This window comes from Rhinolophus ferrumequinum, chromosome X, assembly GCF_004115265.2.
Source record: "Rhinolophus ferrumequinum isolate MPI-CBG mRhiFer1 chromosome X, mRhiFer1_v1.p, whole genome shotgun sequence".
NCBI classification, from domain to species: domain Eukaryota; kingdom Metazoa; phylum Chordata; class Mammalia; order Chiroptera; family Rhinolophidae; genus Rhinolophus; species Rhinolophus ferrumequinum.
In genome coordinates, this window is record NC_046284.1 from 100196932 (window position 1) to 100216351 (window position 19420).

At 36.3% G+C, this 19420-nt stretch overlaps 1 protein-coding gene across 6 annotated transcripts in view; it reads left to right on the forward strand.

Moving 5' to 3' along the window:
* The window catches only part of DMD (dystrophin), a 2143628-nt gene that overhangs the window by 755415 nt on the left and 1368793 nt on the right, over window positions 1-19420 (forward strand). For all 6 annotated transcript variants that reach the window (XM_033109718.1, XM_033109734.1, XM_033109713.1 and 3 more), the window contains exon 18: window positions 11689-11812. In XM_033109718.1, the coding sequence (XP_032965609.1) occupies window positions 11689-11812 (124 nt within the window). The remainder of the gene's footprint in view (window positions 1-11688; window positions 11813-19420) is intronic.

Below are 19420 nucleotides of genomic sequence, written 5' to 3' on the forward strand. Positions count from 1 at the left end.
AAAGATTAGGTAAAATTAATGGACTGGGGGAAAACTACCAGGTTACGAAGTCCAGCAAATGCTACAGTAGTATTTGGGTTTAGCATGTCTCCCCAAGTCGAAGACGTTTTCTCAAGGAAATCTGCATAGTATGACTTCAAGATGCTTTTGTGTTTCTGTTAAAATGGCTGAAGGTGCCTTAACGGTGCATCTGAGGGTCTCTTACTAACAAGTTCTTTTTACACCATTTTATCTATATCTTTGGACATTTCATGTTTCTCTGTAAGAGAATTCCCATGAAAAATCCATTTGTCACCGTGTTATCATTATGTAGATAAGAAAATGAAAAAACAGCTAAATTGAGGACCAAGCTGTGAAAGGGAATGTGCGCCCTCTAGTGACCCACATTTATTTCTCACAAGGGCACATAGAGCTTTTCTTTTTGGTTTCGTCATTTTACATAAACATCAAATTTGATTTAAAAATAAACGGGTCAAAATTTTCAACTTGGGCATATTATATTGTATGATCATGGATTTATGACTGTGACATCTATAATTTAAGAGAATAATTCTATTAATCTGTGTTAAGGTGAAAATGAAAAATAGGTTATGGGCATCTGTGGCTTAGCAACATTTTATTTCCAGTACTCTGGATCATACAGTTTTTGTCCATGTGCTTTCACATGCCTTGTCTTTATAGCTAATTCCTCTAATATAGCTGATTTTGACATCTTAGAATTTTGGGAATTTCCTTAGCTTTTAAGATGTGTTTCCCTGAAAGTTATATTAACAGAAGATGTGAAAGTGACTTCTTTTCAACCATGTCACATTTTAGAAATAAATATTACAATGTATTTTTAAATGGTTAAAATTTGTGTCCAAATTAAGGTAAAAAGAGTATTTAAAATTGTTTTTGTCTCCTACCTGTTGAAATAGTTTAGTTCACTTTTACTATTTGGAGAGAAGCAAAATTTTCTTAGGAATTGTATTCTGTTTAGTGCATTCAGCTCTCCTAGAGGTACAAAGATTAATATCAATGCCAGATAACTCATGGAGTTTTCTGGCATTTATAGCTTAAAAATTTTAAATCACTGGATTTGTATCTGAGGACATGTATTTTGAAAGACATATACGTTAAATCTATTTGGTTTGCCATAATTGACAAGAAGACAGACAATTTTAAGGATAAATTTTATGTTTTGGGTGAGAATTCAGATTTTCAAGCATGGTTAAAAACGCATATTTTAGGATAAGGTAAACTACACAGAAATTGACTGTTTTAAAGATCTTTTAAAGATGCATTTCATTTCAGCGCAGTCTGGAATCATTAAATTTAAATGTACTGATATGTATTATTTTATGAGTGATGCACTTAAACTTACACATATGAAAGTAGAAATACATTTAAGGTTGTAAAAAAAGATCATGCAGCCATGTGGAAAATAGATTATTTGATAGGACTGTTAATGTAGCCAGTTTATATTAACTGAGGACGATGTCCTTTCTCATTTGTCATATTTTGTTTCAGGTGCTGTGTAAACTGTTAAAAAGAGTTTATAGGGTTTTATTATAACTGGGAATTATAATATCCTTTGCTGTTATTTAATTTGATAGCTAGGTGAATAGACTAATGTAATTGGAATATGAAAGCTGCAGTGTAAGCAAGGCTGACCTCAGATTTGTATCTCAGGTCAAATTGTTTTAATTTGTGAGGTAACTAGACACATTTAAGAGTAATTTTTGAAGAGTATTTTTTAGTTTCTATTTTACGACCAGTTTGATGGAAGCTTTTGAGTTTTTGCAATTTAAAGGAAGAAGTAAAGGAAGATCAGAGAAGTTAAGTTATTTTCCTGAGGAAACAGTATACAGATTAAGATGGGTGATTAAAACCTGTGATACCTGCCTTTCAGTTCAGTGATTTTTCCACTGCATTATATTCACTTTACATTTAAAACACACACAAACATATACATACAGACAAACAGTCACATAGCATCACAAATTAAAAAAAATATATAAGGCAATTTTTTTGGTCCTGTCTTTCCCCCTCCTACCTAGGAAAACACACCCACACTGTATGTGTACATGTGCACGCGCGCACACACACACCCAGAGACACACACACCCTGTGAGTGTACTCGTAGACTATGTTGATTTGTAGGAGATAGTTTTCTAAATGTTGATTTGTTTTCTCCTGGTTAACCAGGATTTTTCCCTTTAATAGTATTCTATAACTATAAAAATATAATAGTTACCATGCACTCATCACATCTCAGAGTCCTAAAAATACTTTATTTTTAGCACTGACAGGATTTATATTGAATTTCATTTGATATTTGATAAGCCCTCTCTGATTCAAATTTAATTTGAATCAGATTAAATTAATTAGGTAAAATTAATGGACTGGGGGAAAACTACCAGGTTACGAAGTCCAGAAAATGCTACAGTAGTATTTGGGTTTAGCATGTCTCCCCAAGTCGAAGACGTTTTCTCAAGGGAATCTGCCTAGTATGACTTCAAGATGCTTTTGTGTTTGTGTTAAAATGGCTGAAGGTGCCTTAACGGTGCATCTGAGGGTCTCTTACTAACAAGTTCTTTTTACACCATTTTATCTATATCTTTGGACATTTCATGTTTCTCTGTAAGAGAATTCCCATGAAAAATCCATTTGTCACCGTGTCTATTTGTTCAGTTTTTAGAAGCAACTAACATGTGGAAACATACAGGTGGGAGGGATCAGTTTCCCCAGAAGGAAGGTCGAAAGAGGAAAAGTAGGGAAAAGTTGAATGAGGAAACCTCCACGGAAGTTAAATGTCTTGAACTGAGTCTTGAAAGATACATATGCGTTCCTCAGATAGTCCAGGATCAGGAGAGTACCCATATGCCAGTACGGAATTAAAATCTCAATTTCTAGAACCCTGAAGAACAAAGATGATTATTAACAATATGATCAACACAATTTTGAAATCTTAAGCTCACCTCCGAAAAGATGTCTTTCATATTGTAATAACAATGAAAAAGAATTCCAGTTTTGTTTCCATTAACATGAAAACATTTGTTCTAGCTAGTTAAAATGCACATTAAAGTCGGTTTGTTAAGTCACCTGGTCTAGGACTAGAGGCGTAGAATCCTGTAAGAGTTCACCTATTTTGCAAGCATCAACCCTTGACTTTCAGGCTTCTAAAGGTGAGGCTCATAAGTTTTTATGAAATTCTATGTACAAAGATATTTAAAGATGTAAAATGGACATTCATAACCTAGCTCACTAATCAAATCAGTTAAGTCTGAGAGCTTGGAGGATTTCTCCTTTCAACGTTTCCACATTTGGTAATGCTGAGTTCCAAATGGTGTATTGCAAGTGACTGAATTAAAGTTTATGTAAATGTGTTAGTTTAATACTTTCTATAGCAGTCACTCTACAGAAAATTAACAGAACACAGTGCCAACTAAGAGGCTCTTCTGACATAATTAGCACTGTTATCATATAGCACGAGATCTGTATGTTATACTATGGAGAAATCAAAATCGACAACTTCGTTAGGTGTAAGTATTTCTGTTTTTTTGGATGTATTTCTGTGTTTTTTCTTTTAATTTACTTAACAGTGTTTATACACACGTACACAGATATGTCTCCCGATTTTGACCACAAGGGTGTATAATTGATCTAATTTGCACCATCTTTATGGAAAACTCAACTGGATGAAGGAGAATCCATTTATACAGCATAATCCTGAGGAAAAACATTGATCTTCTGAATATTTGGCACACGCACCATACTTTTTGATATTTTGAAAGCTCCAGGAAATGGAAGAGCTCTTTGGAAAATGACCTTGGTTTGGTAATAAACCCTTGGCAAAAAAAAAAAAAAAAAGAAAAATCCAAGGACACGATGGTCTGTTCTGTGGGACTTTACACGTTTTGGTTTTGGGGGTTCTTGATGAGTGCCTCTGTAAAGGAGAGAAAATCGTCACTTCACTGCTAATCATAAACAAAGATGGGATTTTAGAATCTACTTCAAAAATATAGGACAGAATATTCATCAGTAATTACAAGAGAAAAAATCATTTTGTGACTAGAGAATGAGAAGTCAATTTTCTTAGTAGATGAAGAGGATTTTACTTCGATGAAGATAGACTGGATTTCAGGGATAGAGTCTGTCTGTAATAACGTGGAGAAGCACATTAAGTACAGAGTGAAGTGTGTTATGAGAGTCAGACGAGTAAAGGGCTGATTCTGAGTGTGTAGAGGCCCAGGATGAGCGACTTAGTCTATCGCAGGCCATTAGCAATGGTTTTGTGAGTTTTAAAAGTGAAAATAAAAAGAATTAGTAGAAGCGAGTGGTTTTGTGCAGAACGAAAAATGCACGCATAGAATCTCAGATTTAATGTGATATGGAAAATCATTCTTCAGTGTTTTTCTCAAGGGTTTTCAAGACTGGAACTGAGTTAACAACTGTATGATATCTTCAGTCATTCTCTTCAGTTGGTGATTAAATGCACAGCCTCAGGTAGTACAAAGCAAGGTAGAAAGTACCCCTGGCGAAACGCTGGGCAGAGTAGATAGCACTCACGTCATAAACATGTATAGATTTAAGTCCGGAGAATGTGTTCATTTGCCATATATATTAGCAAAGATATCTGACAAAACATGCAAGAGCAGTGAAAATGTAAAAACTAGGGGGCAAACCAAGGAAAGGGATGACATAATAGCTGCCAAATTGATAAGGAATAAAATAAATGAGCAATTGTTACTTGAAAGCCAGGGTTTGAGTGGAAGCCAAGAAGGAGACCTTGTTCATTTTGCTAAAAGCAGTGGAAATGCCACTGAGACTAAGCATTGAATGTGGGCCCGTGGCACTCAGTGAGACTGCATGGGTGGCCTTTTGAAACTCTGCTTCTGCTTCGCTTCCCCTTCACCCTTCCATCCCTGTTGCTGGCACAAGGAGGTGGGGACACCTACAGTCAGGATACTGGAGGGGAAACAGTGCTAGCAGCTGACTGTTAACTTCTAGAACTGCTAAGGGATGGTATTGAGTGCTAGATGTTGGAATGTAGGCTCACTGTATATTACATTGGGACAGAAAAAAAATTAGTAATGAAATCATAGATGTGGTTGAATCAAAATGCCCCTATGGAAACTACAGGGAAAAAAATGTCAAAATAAGATTAGGTGAGGAATGTCTCAGAGCTTAAATCATGGAAGAATTGGGTTTAGGCTCCACCGATTTCCAAAGGAATCAATATGTCACAATGATGAAAGAAAGGAGTAAAACAGCGTCTAACAGCTGAGAATCATACATACTCATTGATATTTTGTTTCATTCCATTTCAGAAAGAAAGTATAACTTATTAACCCATATGCCTACGAATAGATATTTTTTTTTCCCCTAGGCAAAGCACTCCGCTCACGAGTGCCCTAGAAAAATTTCAAATCCCTTTTAAAAAAATCTGTAAATCAAAAAAGGAGTATAATCACTCTCCAAAGGGATTTTTATGTAAAAGGGAAGTTCAAACATCTCGTGCAGTTTCTTTCGAAATTTATAAAATCAGACCAAAACTAATAATTGAATGAGGAAAGACCTCTTTGTGGAATTTCCCATCCTGTTGCCTGAATTGATCTTAATTATTAGAACTACATGGCAGCTGGTGCCCAGGCCTTTCTTAAACTCTTCACAGACTGAGCAGCAGACAGACGGTTACCATGGTGTTCACTCCACAAAGCCTTCATTGTGTGGAGATAACCAATTTACTTGGCAGAGCCTGTAGTCTAGAAGCTGATTTAATCCTACTTCATTAAAGAGGTGTTTTTTTGATTAGCCAAAAAAAAAAAAAAAGTTACAGTATGAGCTGAGCCCAGTTCTATGACTAAAGCATTTTATTTGTGTAATGGATGCTTCACTAAACCAAATTCCTTGATAATGTGGACACATGCATTTTCATTTCTGTCGTCTATCCAGTTTAATGCTGTGTCTGTCATATTGTAAGCACTTAGTATATATTTTGTGGCAGAAACGAAGGGAGATATGTCACTTTTAAAAAGAAACATACAGTTTCACATTTTTACAGGAAGACAAATGTCAAAGGACATGATTTTTTGGAATGAAAATTATTTACCTTCCAATGGGATAAATAACCTCTGTTTAAAGCTTATTTGTTTCTCCCTCCTCCGTCCCCCGCCCCACCAATGGATTGGAGATGGTGGTAAAGGATCATTGTAACACGTGTGCAAACAGGAGCAATATAAATTCCAGGCCTCGCCGAAAACTTTCTCCAACATAGCCTTAGCAGTTCTCTCCCAGCTGTGATGCTAGCCTAGCACCTCAAGTCAAGCTTCAGTTTCATGGACCTGTAGGTGAAAGTGAGCAGTCTTTCCAAGAGACAGTCTGAACCAATAGGATGTGAGCTGAGAGAGACCAAGGGGGAATTTCACAGTGACTGGTGGATATTCACATCTCACTTTTGTGAGTAAGAGAATATTCGGTGTGCAATTCAGTCAGGCTGATTTAAAAAAAGGGACAAAATTGACCAAAGTGGAGTACACCGAGAAGCCAAGTTTTCAAAATAGAACTCTTCTAGTGGACAAGTGGATAAGAGTCAGTAAAGGACATCACTTCATTGGAGGAGAGACGGCACTTAAGTACAGCTCTGGGCTTCCTAAGAAATTTGAAGTGAGATTTGTTTCTAGAAGAAGTGCTTGAATAAAGCCCTAAGTAGATTATATGGTTAGATTTGTCAAGGCCAGATCATATAGGACCAGGTCAAAATTTTGGTCTTTATCCTAAGAAAAACGGAGAGTCTTGAAGTGTTTTTGTGAATGAGGGTAACATAATCAAATAGTCCATAGACTAGATGGGAAGGTTCCAGATTTGCTTTTTTGATGTTAAGTTGTATGAGTTCCGTATATATTTTGGATATTAACCCCTATTGGATGTATCATTGGTGAATATCTTCTCCCATTCACTAGGTTTTCTTTTCGTTTTGTTGATGGTTTCCTTTGCTGTGCAAAAACTCTTTACTTTGATGTGGTCCCATTTGCTTATTTTTTTCTTTTGTTTCTCTTGCTAGAGGAGACATATCTATATCTATATCTATATCTGTATCTATATCTATCTATCTATCTATCTATCTATCTATCTATCTATCTATATTACTAAGAATGATGTCAAAGAGTTTACTGCCTATGTTCTAGGAGTTTTATGGTTTCTGGTCTTACATTTAAGTCCTAATCTGTTTTGAGTTTATTCTCGTATTGACTCCTTTTTTGAAATCAACCCTCTCTTGACACCCATATTTCCTTCCAGTCATTCTCTTATCTTCATCAAAGGCAAATGTTTTGCAAGATTTGTCCAGTTTATGGATCACTATCTTGCACCATATACAAAAATAAACCCAAAATGGGTTAAAGACTTAAACGTAAGACCCCCAAACCTTATAAACCTCCTAGAAGAAAACATTGGCAGTAAACTTTCAGACATTACCCTTAGTAATATTTTTACTGATATTTATTGATAGGGGAACAAAAAACAATAAGCAAGTAGACTACATTAAACTAAAAAGTTTTTGCACAGCAAAGGAAGCCATCAACAAAACAAAGAGATACCCTACTGAATGGGAGAAGATATTCACCAATGATATAACTGATAAGGGGTTATATCCAAAATTTATTTTAAAAAACTCATGCAACTTAACACCAAAAGAACGAACAATCCAATTAACAAATGGGTAGACGACCTGAATAGACATTTCTCCAAAAAGGACAGACACATGGCCAATAGACATGTGAAAAGATTCTGAGTGTCACAAATCATCAGAGAAATTCAAATAGAAACTACAATGAGATACCACCTCACTCCGGTCAGAATGGCTATCATCAATAAATCAACAAACGAGTGTTGGCGAGGATGTGGAGAAAAGGGAACGCTCGTGCACTGTTGGTGGGATTGCAAATTGGTGCAGCCACTGTGGAAAGCAGTATAGAGGTTCCTCAAAAAATTAAAAAAATAGAACTATCTTATGACCCAGGAATTCCACTCGGTATTTATTGGAAGAAATCCAAAACACTGATTTGAAAAGATATATGTACCCCTATGTTCACTGCAGCATTATTTACAATAGCCAAGTTATGGAAACAACTGAAATGTCCATCAATAAATGATTGGATCAAGAGGTGGTACATGTATACAATGGAATAGCCATCCTTCACCATGGGCCATAAAAAATGAAATGTTACCATTTGTGACAACATAGATGGAACTAGAGGATATTTTGCTAAGTGAAATAAATCAGGCTGAGAAAGCCAAATACCATATGATCTCACTTATATGTGGAATCGAAAGAACAAAATAAATGAACAAACAAAAGAAAACAAAGGAGTCAGTAAAATATGCTTAAATTAATATATGCAGAATTAAGTTGAGAGGGAGGGATTGAATTTACAGTAGAAAGATAACAAAAAATTGATAGATGCCTGAAAAGAAGTAAGATAATAAAGTATGAATTACAGGTAGAGGGGTAAAAGAAAGAAAATTCACTCCAGTGTAAGAGAAGGGAATGAGAAGGGCACATTGCAGATAAGATTGGATATTTGGACATAGGATATGGAAGAAATTCTAGTCTGATAATTGTACTTTTCTTTACAAATAGAAGACCATGTCATCTGTTGATAGCTGGAGAAAGAGGCTGGGTCAGAGCTTTGAGAATTTTGGAAAACATTTAAAATAATTTCTGTGGAGAGTCAGAGTTCAAGTTGTAAAACTAAACGTGGCAGGACGATGGGTTGATTTGAGGCCGTTGATCATTGCCTTAGTTTGGGTTCCCTCAAGAGTGGATCTGGAGACAAAGATTTAGGTGCAAGCGGTTTATTTGGGAAGCAAAGTGGGGAAGTGAGGTTAGGAAAAGAAGGCAGGCAATACAGGATGATACATGAGCTGGTTATTGCTGGAGGCAATGGGGTTTAATTCTCCCGGGAACCCTGTGGTACATTGTGTGTACCATCCTCCACCATGGCTGCATCCTGAATGGCAGAAGTGGGATGTTTATCCACCATCTCCCAGCTCCCGCTCGTAAAGGGTCACTCCTGAGGTATACACATTTTGGCACTCCTGGCTCGCCCCGTGCACTGGCAAGTGAACGCCCACAGGCAGAGAGGCACAAGGATTTTTATATTGTACCGAAAGAAAAGCAAAAATGCCTTTCTTAAGACACGGTGACAGAAAAAAATGCATTGGATTTCGTAGGGGGTTAAATGGCCATCATCAAAGGCTTGATTTAATGCTTTAACATAAATGAGAGAAATGGAAAGAGGCGTTTCTAGAAGTATGCAACAGGACTCTGCAGGCATACCTCGTTTTATTGCACTTCATTTTAGTGCGTTTCACAGATGTTGTGTGTTTTACAAATTGAAGGCAAGGCCCTCCACCAGCGAAAGAATTGTAACTCCTTTATTGCATTACTTGCTTTATTGCGGTTGTCTGGAACCGAACCCACAACATCTCCGAGGTATGCCTGTATTTTAAAATCAACATTATGAATGGAGAAATAGGAAACCCAATAACTAAACTCGCAGGAAAGCAAAATGTAGGAAAGAGAGCAGTTGCCATGGATAATAAAAGAAAAATCCATAAATATTTACAGTCCATATGCAAATGAAAGTATTGACATCCATTGATATAAGACGTGGGGTCAAAAAATCTCTGAAATCAGATATTTGTTCCTTCAATTTCTTGTTGGGTATCTTTTACTCAGTAAATATTTATTACTATGAACCAGATCCTCTTTGAGGTGAAGGATATAATAGTGAACAAGATGAATTAACATCCTTCCTCTCAGTTCTAATAGTCTGAGATCAATTAATTTCTCTGTGCCTCCATCTCCTTACATGAGCAGAGAGATGGATAATATCTTTTGCCACATGCTCTGTAAGGATGAAAAAAGAGAATACTTTATTGGAAATGTTTCATGTTCTGTGAAGCTCTATAACTGTTTCATTTTAAACCAATAGCTTGCAACGAACATGACACTTTTTATTAGGTTTATATGATTTAAAGCCCTGAAATTTGAGTTCAGGAAATCAGTTCATAAGTTTGTGATATGGATAACTGGCTTAAAAATAATTTATGTGAAAAATCCCTAGAAGGTTTAACTCAATTTAACTTCAATGTGAGTTGAAAGTCCAATATGGAAGTCAAAACATTGATTTAATCCATAGTTGCATCAATGAAAGTATTGGAAACCAAGAAGATAATTGTGTCCTCTTCCCTGATTATAATAAATACTACTATGATCCCTTTACCAGCCAAATTTGGAAGAACATAAAATACTGTCAAACCATTGAAGTAACTAGGAGCAGGGTAGGTTCAGTATCAGATACCTTCTAACTGATTTAAAGAGCGAATTCAAACTATTTGAGGATTGTATTGGAAAAGAAGAAATAGCATGGTGATTTAAGTACATTTCTTGGTGTCTTAAATCTTGGATTCGTATTTTTCTAATTCACAAATTTCCTACGAAAATTGAGAAGTCATTTATTTTTCTGGACAGTTTCATTTGTTTGCCTGTTTGTTTTAATTCATTAATAAATGATTGGATTAGATGATCTCTAAGTTCCCTTTTCATAGATTCTTTACAGATAGATGCTGATAAAATGTAGGGGTTCTTAAGAAAAATGACACACACACGCAGAATTGTGCCTGGAATCTCAAGTGATTCATAGACCTCCTCCACCCTTGCAGCCTTTCCATGACTCCCCCAAAACTTCTGCTTTAACTAGACCCCAATCACCTGATCAAAGTGAATAGTTTATATCCATTACTTCTATAGATCTCTGCAGTAAAAGAGTATTTGAGAATAACAGGGTAGTTGATGAGATATCTACTGCAGTATAACAACACCCCCCGAAATTTACTGGCTTAAAACAATAGTTATTTATCATTTCTCACAATTCTGCAGGGTGGGCAGGACTCTTGGGGGCAGTTCTGTGGCTCTAGGGTGTTAGCTGGAGCACTCATTTGGTTGCATTCAGCTGGTATTTGAGATGAGTCAGAATGTCTGGTGCCGAAGGTCTGGTGCCTCATGCTCTTCCACGTGTTCTCTCCACTTGGCTAGATTGAGCTTCCTTAAAGGGTCATTGGAATTGTTATTTAACAGCTGCATTCTCCGAGTGTGTGCTCTAAGAGGATAAGATCCAAGATGCAAGCACGTATGAAGCTTCTGCTTACATTACACTTGCTAATATCCCATTTGCCAGAGGAAATCACTTGGCCAAATCCAGAGTCAGTATGTTTGGACACTATATAAAGGCATGGCTTTCAGAGGTATGGTTCAGTGGGAACCCACCAAAAGGAATGTATTCTTTGCTGTCAATACTTTCCAAAAAGAAGAAGGTTTATCTTGGGGAGTAGTAGTTTTTCTACCAGTGCAAACCTTCAAGCAGAGGCCGAGTAATAGCTTATAGGGGATTCAGTAGAGGTGATTGCTACATTGAGATGAATAAAATGGCCTCCATGCTCATAAGACTCTAGATCAAAGCTGACTGCAAATTTTGAGCGTACCGACTATGGAAATAGTCACGCTATTAAGAGTAAAAGAAGCATCAGGCAGGAGTCTCAGATTAGGTGGAGAATGATGAATGTGGATAGACTGACTTTTTTTTTCAACGTAGAGGAAAGGGATAATCAACAAATAATGACCCTTATTCTTTCCTGTCTTAGGTTGGATGTCGATATAACTGAACTTCACAGTTGGATTACTCGTTCAGAAGCCGTGTTGCAGAGTCCTGAATTTGCAGTCTATCGGAAGGAAGGCAACTTCTCAGACCTTAAAGAGAAAGTCAATGTAGGTTATGCATTAATTTTTATGTAATTTCCTAAGTTTTGCTGCTTGTAAACTCTATGCTTTGTGCTCTCTGATGCTGTTAGAGCTGAAAAGATTTAAGCAATATGATATACTTTTAAGTATATCTTTACATATATTTTAGGTATCAAGCAGAATCAAAGTGTAGCCTAGCAGAATCTTTCCTGGTTCTGCTGTGATTGACCAGGAATGCTTTCCATAAACCTTCTTTAACTTTTATATCGTTTAGCTCTAAATTAACAATTTTATAACACGAACTTACATTGATTTCCCTTCACATATTGTTCTGTCTCCTCAACACTGGGACTTAGCAAGCTTGTAGACTAGACTAGAATAGAATAGACCCTTAGAAATGTCTGTCTATGGAGTCTTGTCTATGCTTTCACTGTCATCAAAAAGTTATCCTTTATAGTCATTAATATGTGCCATAAATTATAACAGATTTGCATTCTCTAGATATTTATGTGTTACATTATTATAGCAAAAGGAGTCCAGGATTTTTCAATATTTATTTGTGATAACAGATGTTTCGCTGTTTTTATTCCCTACTGAGACATTATAGTTTTGTCCTCCGTGATAGGGATTTCTATTAATTTAATAAGAGCTTCTTCATCTTCAGGGACATTATCAGTTCTTTGATTTTTCAACTTCTGACAATTATAAAACATCCATTTTGGGTATGTAATTGGCGATACAGGCGTACCTCGTTTTATTGCCCTTCGCTTTGTTGCGCTTCACAGATGTGTTTTTTTTTTACAAATTGAAGGCAAGACCCTCCTCTACCAGTGAAAAAATTGCAACTCGCTTTGATTGCAGCTCGCAGTAGTTTATTGTGGTGGTCTGGAACCGAAGCTGCAATATCTCTGAGATGTGCCTTTAGTTTGTAACATAATTTCTAACAGGCGGAGTAAATACTCTGCAGTGATCACAGTCTAAAAAAAAACAATATTTGACTGTCACATAATTTTAGCTATAGGAAGGTTACCTGTGTGGATTAACTCTGCCTTATCTTTTGAGTATTCTGTTTCATGAATTACAAAATCTATTATATTTTTACAAATACAACACTACCTCAAAAGCAAGTTAATACTTGCTATGGGGTTGAAACTTTTGAAGAACAAGAGATCTTCTAGAAGAAAATAATCTACTTTTTTAGACTGCTTGAGGACAAGAGATAATTTCATCAACATTTCTCAGAGTTTACTATTTATAAATTGGAAATTTATTTTAAATTTATTATTAGCTCATACAACATTCTGTTAGCAGCATAATAGACTGTTATAAATCATTTCAAGAAATGGGAACTATGATTATATAGTTAATACTTTAGTTTTAAAAAATTACACTGAAGAATATATCAGATATAGTAGAAAATTAGCAAAATATCTCATTTCAAAGTATACCTATGTTAAGATACATCTTTGTTCGGATTTTTGAGGGAAATCTCCAAGTAGAAAATTACATAGAGAAGATGCCCTCTAAATACCTTTCAAGGTTCATGTGACATCTGACCATTGAAAGTAGGAATCATCTTGGGCAGACATTTTACTAGCTAATTTAAAATTTCTTAATCTATCTGAATAATCTACTTATCTGTTTGTCAAAACAGCTTTGAGTGAGCAGGAAAATTGAATCCCAGCATTTAAGGAATATAAATTTAAATTTTTACTGTTATCCTATGGTTACCTAGCATCAATTTACATTTAATCAATAGTGTCAGCAATGACAGACCGAAAGTGCTCAATAAAAATGTACAATATTGTATGAGTGGTTTTCTAATGCCTCGTGAGTCACCTTTCTCAACTTCTACTCTCATTTTCTAAAATAACAACATCATTCTTAATTGCCTACTAAAATAAGACATGAAATGATTTACCTAGACATTTCCTTCAGGCTAAATATAATGTATATGTATTAAAAATCCTTGAGAGGCATACATAATAATGAAGATGGATATGCAGTTTAGGTGTACTTCAATTTTCTTCACCTCTCAGTTTACGTAGGTTATTTTGAACACTTGGGAGGCCTAGTTTATGAGTTTGAGTGGTATTAATTCATTTTTAGGTATCCATTAAAAAATGGCTAAATATTGCCTTCTCTGTCTCTGTCTCTCTCTCTCTCTCTTTTTTTACTTTCGTTCACTGTATTCCTTCACCATTTGTTACTTTCGAGTGCTTTCGGCCAATTAGAAAACCCTAGGATGTTATCAGTTCAATTTGTATATACTTTTGAACCTAACATAGTCTTTTCTTCTCTGTGAATCATGTGCGATATACATACAGTTAACATGATGGGGTGACTTAAAAATTGAGTTCTAGGGGACGTTTCTACTCAGAGTGTGGTCCCTAGACAACCAACATTGGCAGCAGCTGTGAGCTTGTTAGGAATGTAGGATTCCAAATCAAATGAATCAGAATCTGCCTCTAAACAAAAGCCCAAGGTGATTTGTTGGTACGTAAAGTTCTGAGAATCGAACAAGATACAATCTGGGGCTTTCCCAGACTTTTAGATGCTCCTTCACTCATTCTGTTAATATCACAACCGTGCAGAATTTCTAATGGAATTACAAACAGGTCTAGCTACTTAACTTCTTGAATTGAGCTCATGGTAATGTAAGTTAGTAATGAAAACAACGAAACAACCTGTTTGACCATAACGTCATATGACAAGGTGTCTGAGCATCTGCGACCTGTACTGTGTGCTCTTGAAAACCTTCCTACCTGCTGTGCAGGTGAACAGGCCTTAGGCTCTTTCTGGGACCTCTGTTTACTCCCACCCGCACCAAATCAACTTTCAACCAAGTTCTGTTATATATATCTGCACGCCAAAGAATTTCACATTTCTATTATCTATATTTGCCACCCAGAATATAGTTACCTGTGTTGGTCTATCCTTTCTTGTCTCTTCATCTCTGTGCTCTTCTGCACTCTTTCCTCTGCCTCACTTCCTGTCCTTTGTTCCGTTCCACACTCTCTCTCCACTCCAAAACACTTCTTCCAAGGCAAAGTCTCTGTCCTCTGTACTCATTCCATTCGTACGGGAAAACCACTTTTACTTTCAAGAACTCTGCTAATAACTTTCACACACCCACTCCTTTAGAATTGCGTTTTCTCATTTCCCAGGGCCAATTCCAAAGATACCATTCTCTTTCTAAAAATGTCACTTCCTTTGTGTCTCATGCCAAGTGGCCATCTATCATTCACCATTTTATCATATTATTTTCTCATTGAAGACTTTGGCACCAGGATCACAGTCTTCCCCTCCAAGTTGTACTTTGATCCTTAATAATCTCAGCCCATGTGGACTGTCCTGCTACCTCCAAAAGCTTCCATTTCCCTAATCTCCTCAATTCAGCCACCCACTTGCATAACTATACTGAAGATGTCTCACTGCCAGACATTATGGCATTTCTGAACCACACTTTAACAGATTCATCAGTGTTTCTTTCTTTCTTTTTTAATTAAAATTTATTGGGGCGACAATTGTTAGTAAAATTACATAGATTTCAGGTGTACAATTCTGTATTACATCATCTATAAATCCCATTGTGTGTTCACCACCCAGAGTCAGTTCTCCTTCCATCGCCATATATTTGATCCCTTTTACCCTCACTTACCACCTCCCTCGCCCTTTAGCCTCTGGTAACCACTAAACTATGTCTATGTCTATGAGTTTTTGTTTCTTCATTTGTTTGTCTTGTTCCTTTGTTGTTTTCAGTTTTATATACCACATTTCAGTGGAATCATATGGTTCTCGACTTTTTCTATCTGAGTTATTTCGCTTAGTGTAATAATCTCAAGATCCATCCATGTTGTCCCAACTGGCACTATTTCATCTTATGGCAGAGTAGTATTCCATTGTGTATATGTACTACATCTTCTTTATCCAATCATCTATCAAAGGACATTTTGGTTGTCTCCATGTCTTGGCCACTGTAAACAAAGCTGTGATGAACATTGGGGCACACGTGTCTTTATGTATAAATGTTTTCAGCTTTTCTGGGTAGATACCCAGAAGAGGGGTTGTTGGGTCATATGGTAATTCTATTCATAATTTTTTTGAGGAACCTCCACACTGCCTTCCATAGTGGCTGCACCTGTCTGCATTCCCACCAACAGTGTATGAGGGTTCCTTTTTCTCCACAGCCTCTCCAACACTTGTTACTATTTGTCTTGATGATAGCCGTTCTGACTGGGGTGAGGTGATATCTCACGGTGGTTTTCATTTGCATTCCTCTGATGATTAGTGATGTTGAGCATTTTTTCATATGTCTATTGGCCATGTGTATGTCCTCAATCAGTGTTTCTTAAGAAGCTTTCCATGCATCTGTATAAAATTTCTCCTGAATTTCTCTCAACAGTTATTTCAAGTTTTTATGCGTCTCCTAAACTTTTCCCCACCATTTATGGTAGATGACTTTCACTCTTACTTTAAGTAAAATAATATCTCACAGATTATGTGTATTTATGCTCAGAGTCTCTTTCCCTCTGCATTGGTAGAAGAGACTGTGCTTTGGCTAGTTATGGCTAATTTGTGTGCGTTCATGCGTTTTCTCAGTATCTTCACTGTTTGTATCCTAAGGTACTTGTTTCCATTCAGTCACACATCCATATCTTCAGTCTCTCTATTTTCTGGATCTTTATCATTAGCCTTTAAATAGGCTGTTTTTTCATCTTTGGGGAAACCCTCCTGTCCTATAAACACACACATGAATACTGATGTGCCTTATTTTGCTCAACTTCTCTGCAGCACTAGACCCTATTAGCCTCTTTATTCTTCATGAAATTCTTTCCTCCCTTGATATATGGGATACCCTTATCTACTGGTTACCTTTTTTTTTACATTTTTGGCCATTTGTTCCATCTCACATCTCCTTTTATTGATATTCCCTACAGTTCTTCTCTTGTTTTTCTTCTCTGAATTATCCTCATTCCTTCCCATTCAAATAGCATCTATATTCTAATGACCCCAAATAGTTATCTTTAGCTTATCTCTGACCCTTAAAGCCCAGGCCAACATATCTAATTGCCTAATAAGCACCTTTAATTGAATATTTGCCTAAAAAGTTAAAATACACCTCATTATTTCCCCTGCCCTCCTTTAAGCTTTGTCTTTCCTTCCCCTCTTCCAGCAGCCTAATCTACAAACCTAAAAGCTAACTAGGCCATCTAGATTTATCTCTACCATTCACAAGTCCACCCTTCCCATTCACAAGTCCACTCCCTTACCAGCTCTTGAAACTTTCCAACTCGCTCCATTCCCATCACCACAACCCTAATTAAAGCTAATATCGTGGCTTACCTATGTTTAAGACGACAATCTTTAGCTGGTCTTTCCTGCCACTAATGTTATATTCCTTTAGAAGTTTTCGCATCACTTCTACCAAAGTGAACTTATTACAACGTAAGTATTATCTTGTTATGTCTCTGTTTATATTCGATTGAGAAAGAATAAAGAAGTTCCTGATACCCAGGAGCTGACATGGTGCTTCAGTTAGGCCTTGGAATTGCTGGATGCTGTACTTACCTCTGATGGTCTGCTGTCAAATATAAACGACAGCTTAGAATGCCAACCTCAGATGGCCACTTCATCATTGTGATAGATCAAGACAAAAACATGACCACTTTGTAACCAGGTCTCAATACAGACAAAAATAATAACAGTATCCAAACTATCCAAAATGACCAAATCTCCCTCATCTTCAATAATATGGCGGATTATGCGTCTTTACTGATCGTAGCTTCATCCTCTCTACATTCATCATGCCATCTAGATAGAAAAAAATTTAAGATACCCAATCATAGAATTGCCCCCACTTCTCTACAGCCTCTATTTAAAGGCAAAGTCCTGTTTCTTTGACCATCCCCATAACCTTACACAAGCTCAATACCTATGAACTCTAACATCCTCTTAGAGGCATACCCCCCATAGTTCCCCGTTACATGCCATCTCTCGTTGCAGCAAGTAAATCAACCTGTTAATCCCCAGGCCTGTTCTTGGTAGCCTTTAGTTGGAAGATACTGACAAAGTCGGTGTCTCCATGTTGCCTTCATGGTGATTCCCATAGTCTCCTTCCTGTTGACGTATCCAAACTGATTTCCGCCCATTGTTATACTGATTCGATTCTTGGTTTCTAGAAATGAGGGACTGGCACTCAATTTGTTTTGGTATTGTTTTTTGTTTGTTTTGGTTTGGCTAAGTTTGGTTTTGGTATCCCAGTACCTAATGTAGTGCCTGGTTCTTAACACAACTAATGTTTGACTGTGAATAAGTGATTAGTTTTCAGTTCTGCAGGCATATTTGAAGTCAAGCTCTGCTACCAATATGAAGGATTTAACGACTTCTGAATAAACATTTGAGTGAATAAATTACTTTTTCTGTCAAAGGGCAAAACTTAATTATAGAATGTTAAGTGAATAGAAAATTAATTGCTTCTAAAGTTAGGGTAGGACTCTGGGGAATCTGGAACTTACTTTCGTATTAATTAGAGAAGATGTCATGAAAGGAAGAGGCTTTTAAGAGATGCCAATGAAGGAGGAAGAGAGGTCATAGAGTGTTTTTAATCAACTTGTTAAAGAATTAATAAACTTCTCTTTTCTGTATACTTTGCTTAAAAGTTATTTTAATTGGTTCTTTTTTCTTTATATGATTATACAACTCAATTGCCTTTTATTTTGCACTTGAAGTTATACATTTTAAAATTCATAATTTCCCGATGATCTCTAAGAATTTCCATGAGCATAATATATTTTAAAATTCACAATGCATTTCTTATGGAGTGGTTCACTGATGCCTTTTTTTAGCTTCTATATTTTTTTACTGAAATTATGTTTACTAGATACTTTAGAATCTGAGTAGTAGCTTCTAAACATATAATCACATATTGAATATATATTAAGTAAAGTATTATTCTCCATGTTAATAAAAATAATTTCAAAACTATATGTTCTATTATAAAATATAAATGATTTTCAGATTAAAAATGTTGTTTATGTGCATGTATACGCACACGTACATATACAGTAAACAGATATATAGGGAAACACACATGCATACAGAAAAGCTGGATGAGTTTCCTGAGGAAGAAAGATCAGAGAAAGATCCTAATTTCTAAGGCAGAGAGGTGTCTTCATGAACAAGGTGATTTCAAAGAAGTAGTTTTAGTTATAGGTACTTAATGCTGTAAGAAGCATTGTATCTGGCAAGAAGAAAATTGGTGCCTTTCATGAAATAACTTTCTGTGTACTAGTGAGATCTGAAATCTGACTCTAGATATTTAGACTAACATTGAGGGTGGAATATATAGAAGAAAATGGATGTCACGGTTGAAGAGCATTCAAATGATACACTTGGCCTTGAAAACAAGGGGAAAAGCTAATGTATATAAATGTAAATTGGGAGTGTGGGAGAGAGAGGGAGAGGGAGGGTGTGTGTGTGTGTGACAGAGAGAGAGAGAGAGAGAGAGAGAGAGAGAGAGAGAGAGAGAGAGAGAGAGAGAGAGAGAGAGAATGAATATGAATGAGAATGAATCAGAGCTATAAAAGAGGAAGCAAAACTGAAGATGCTGTAATATTTAAAAAATAGCCCCAA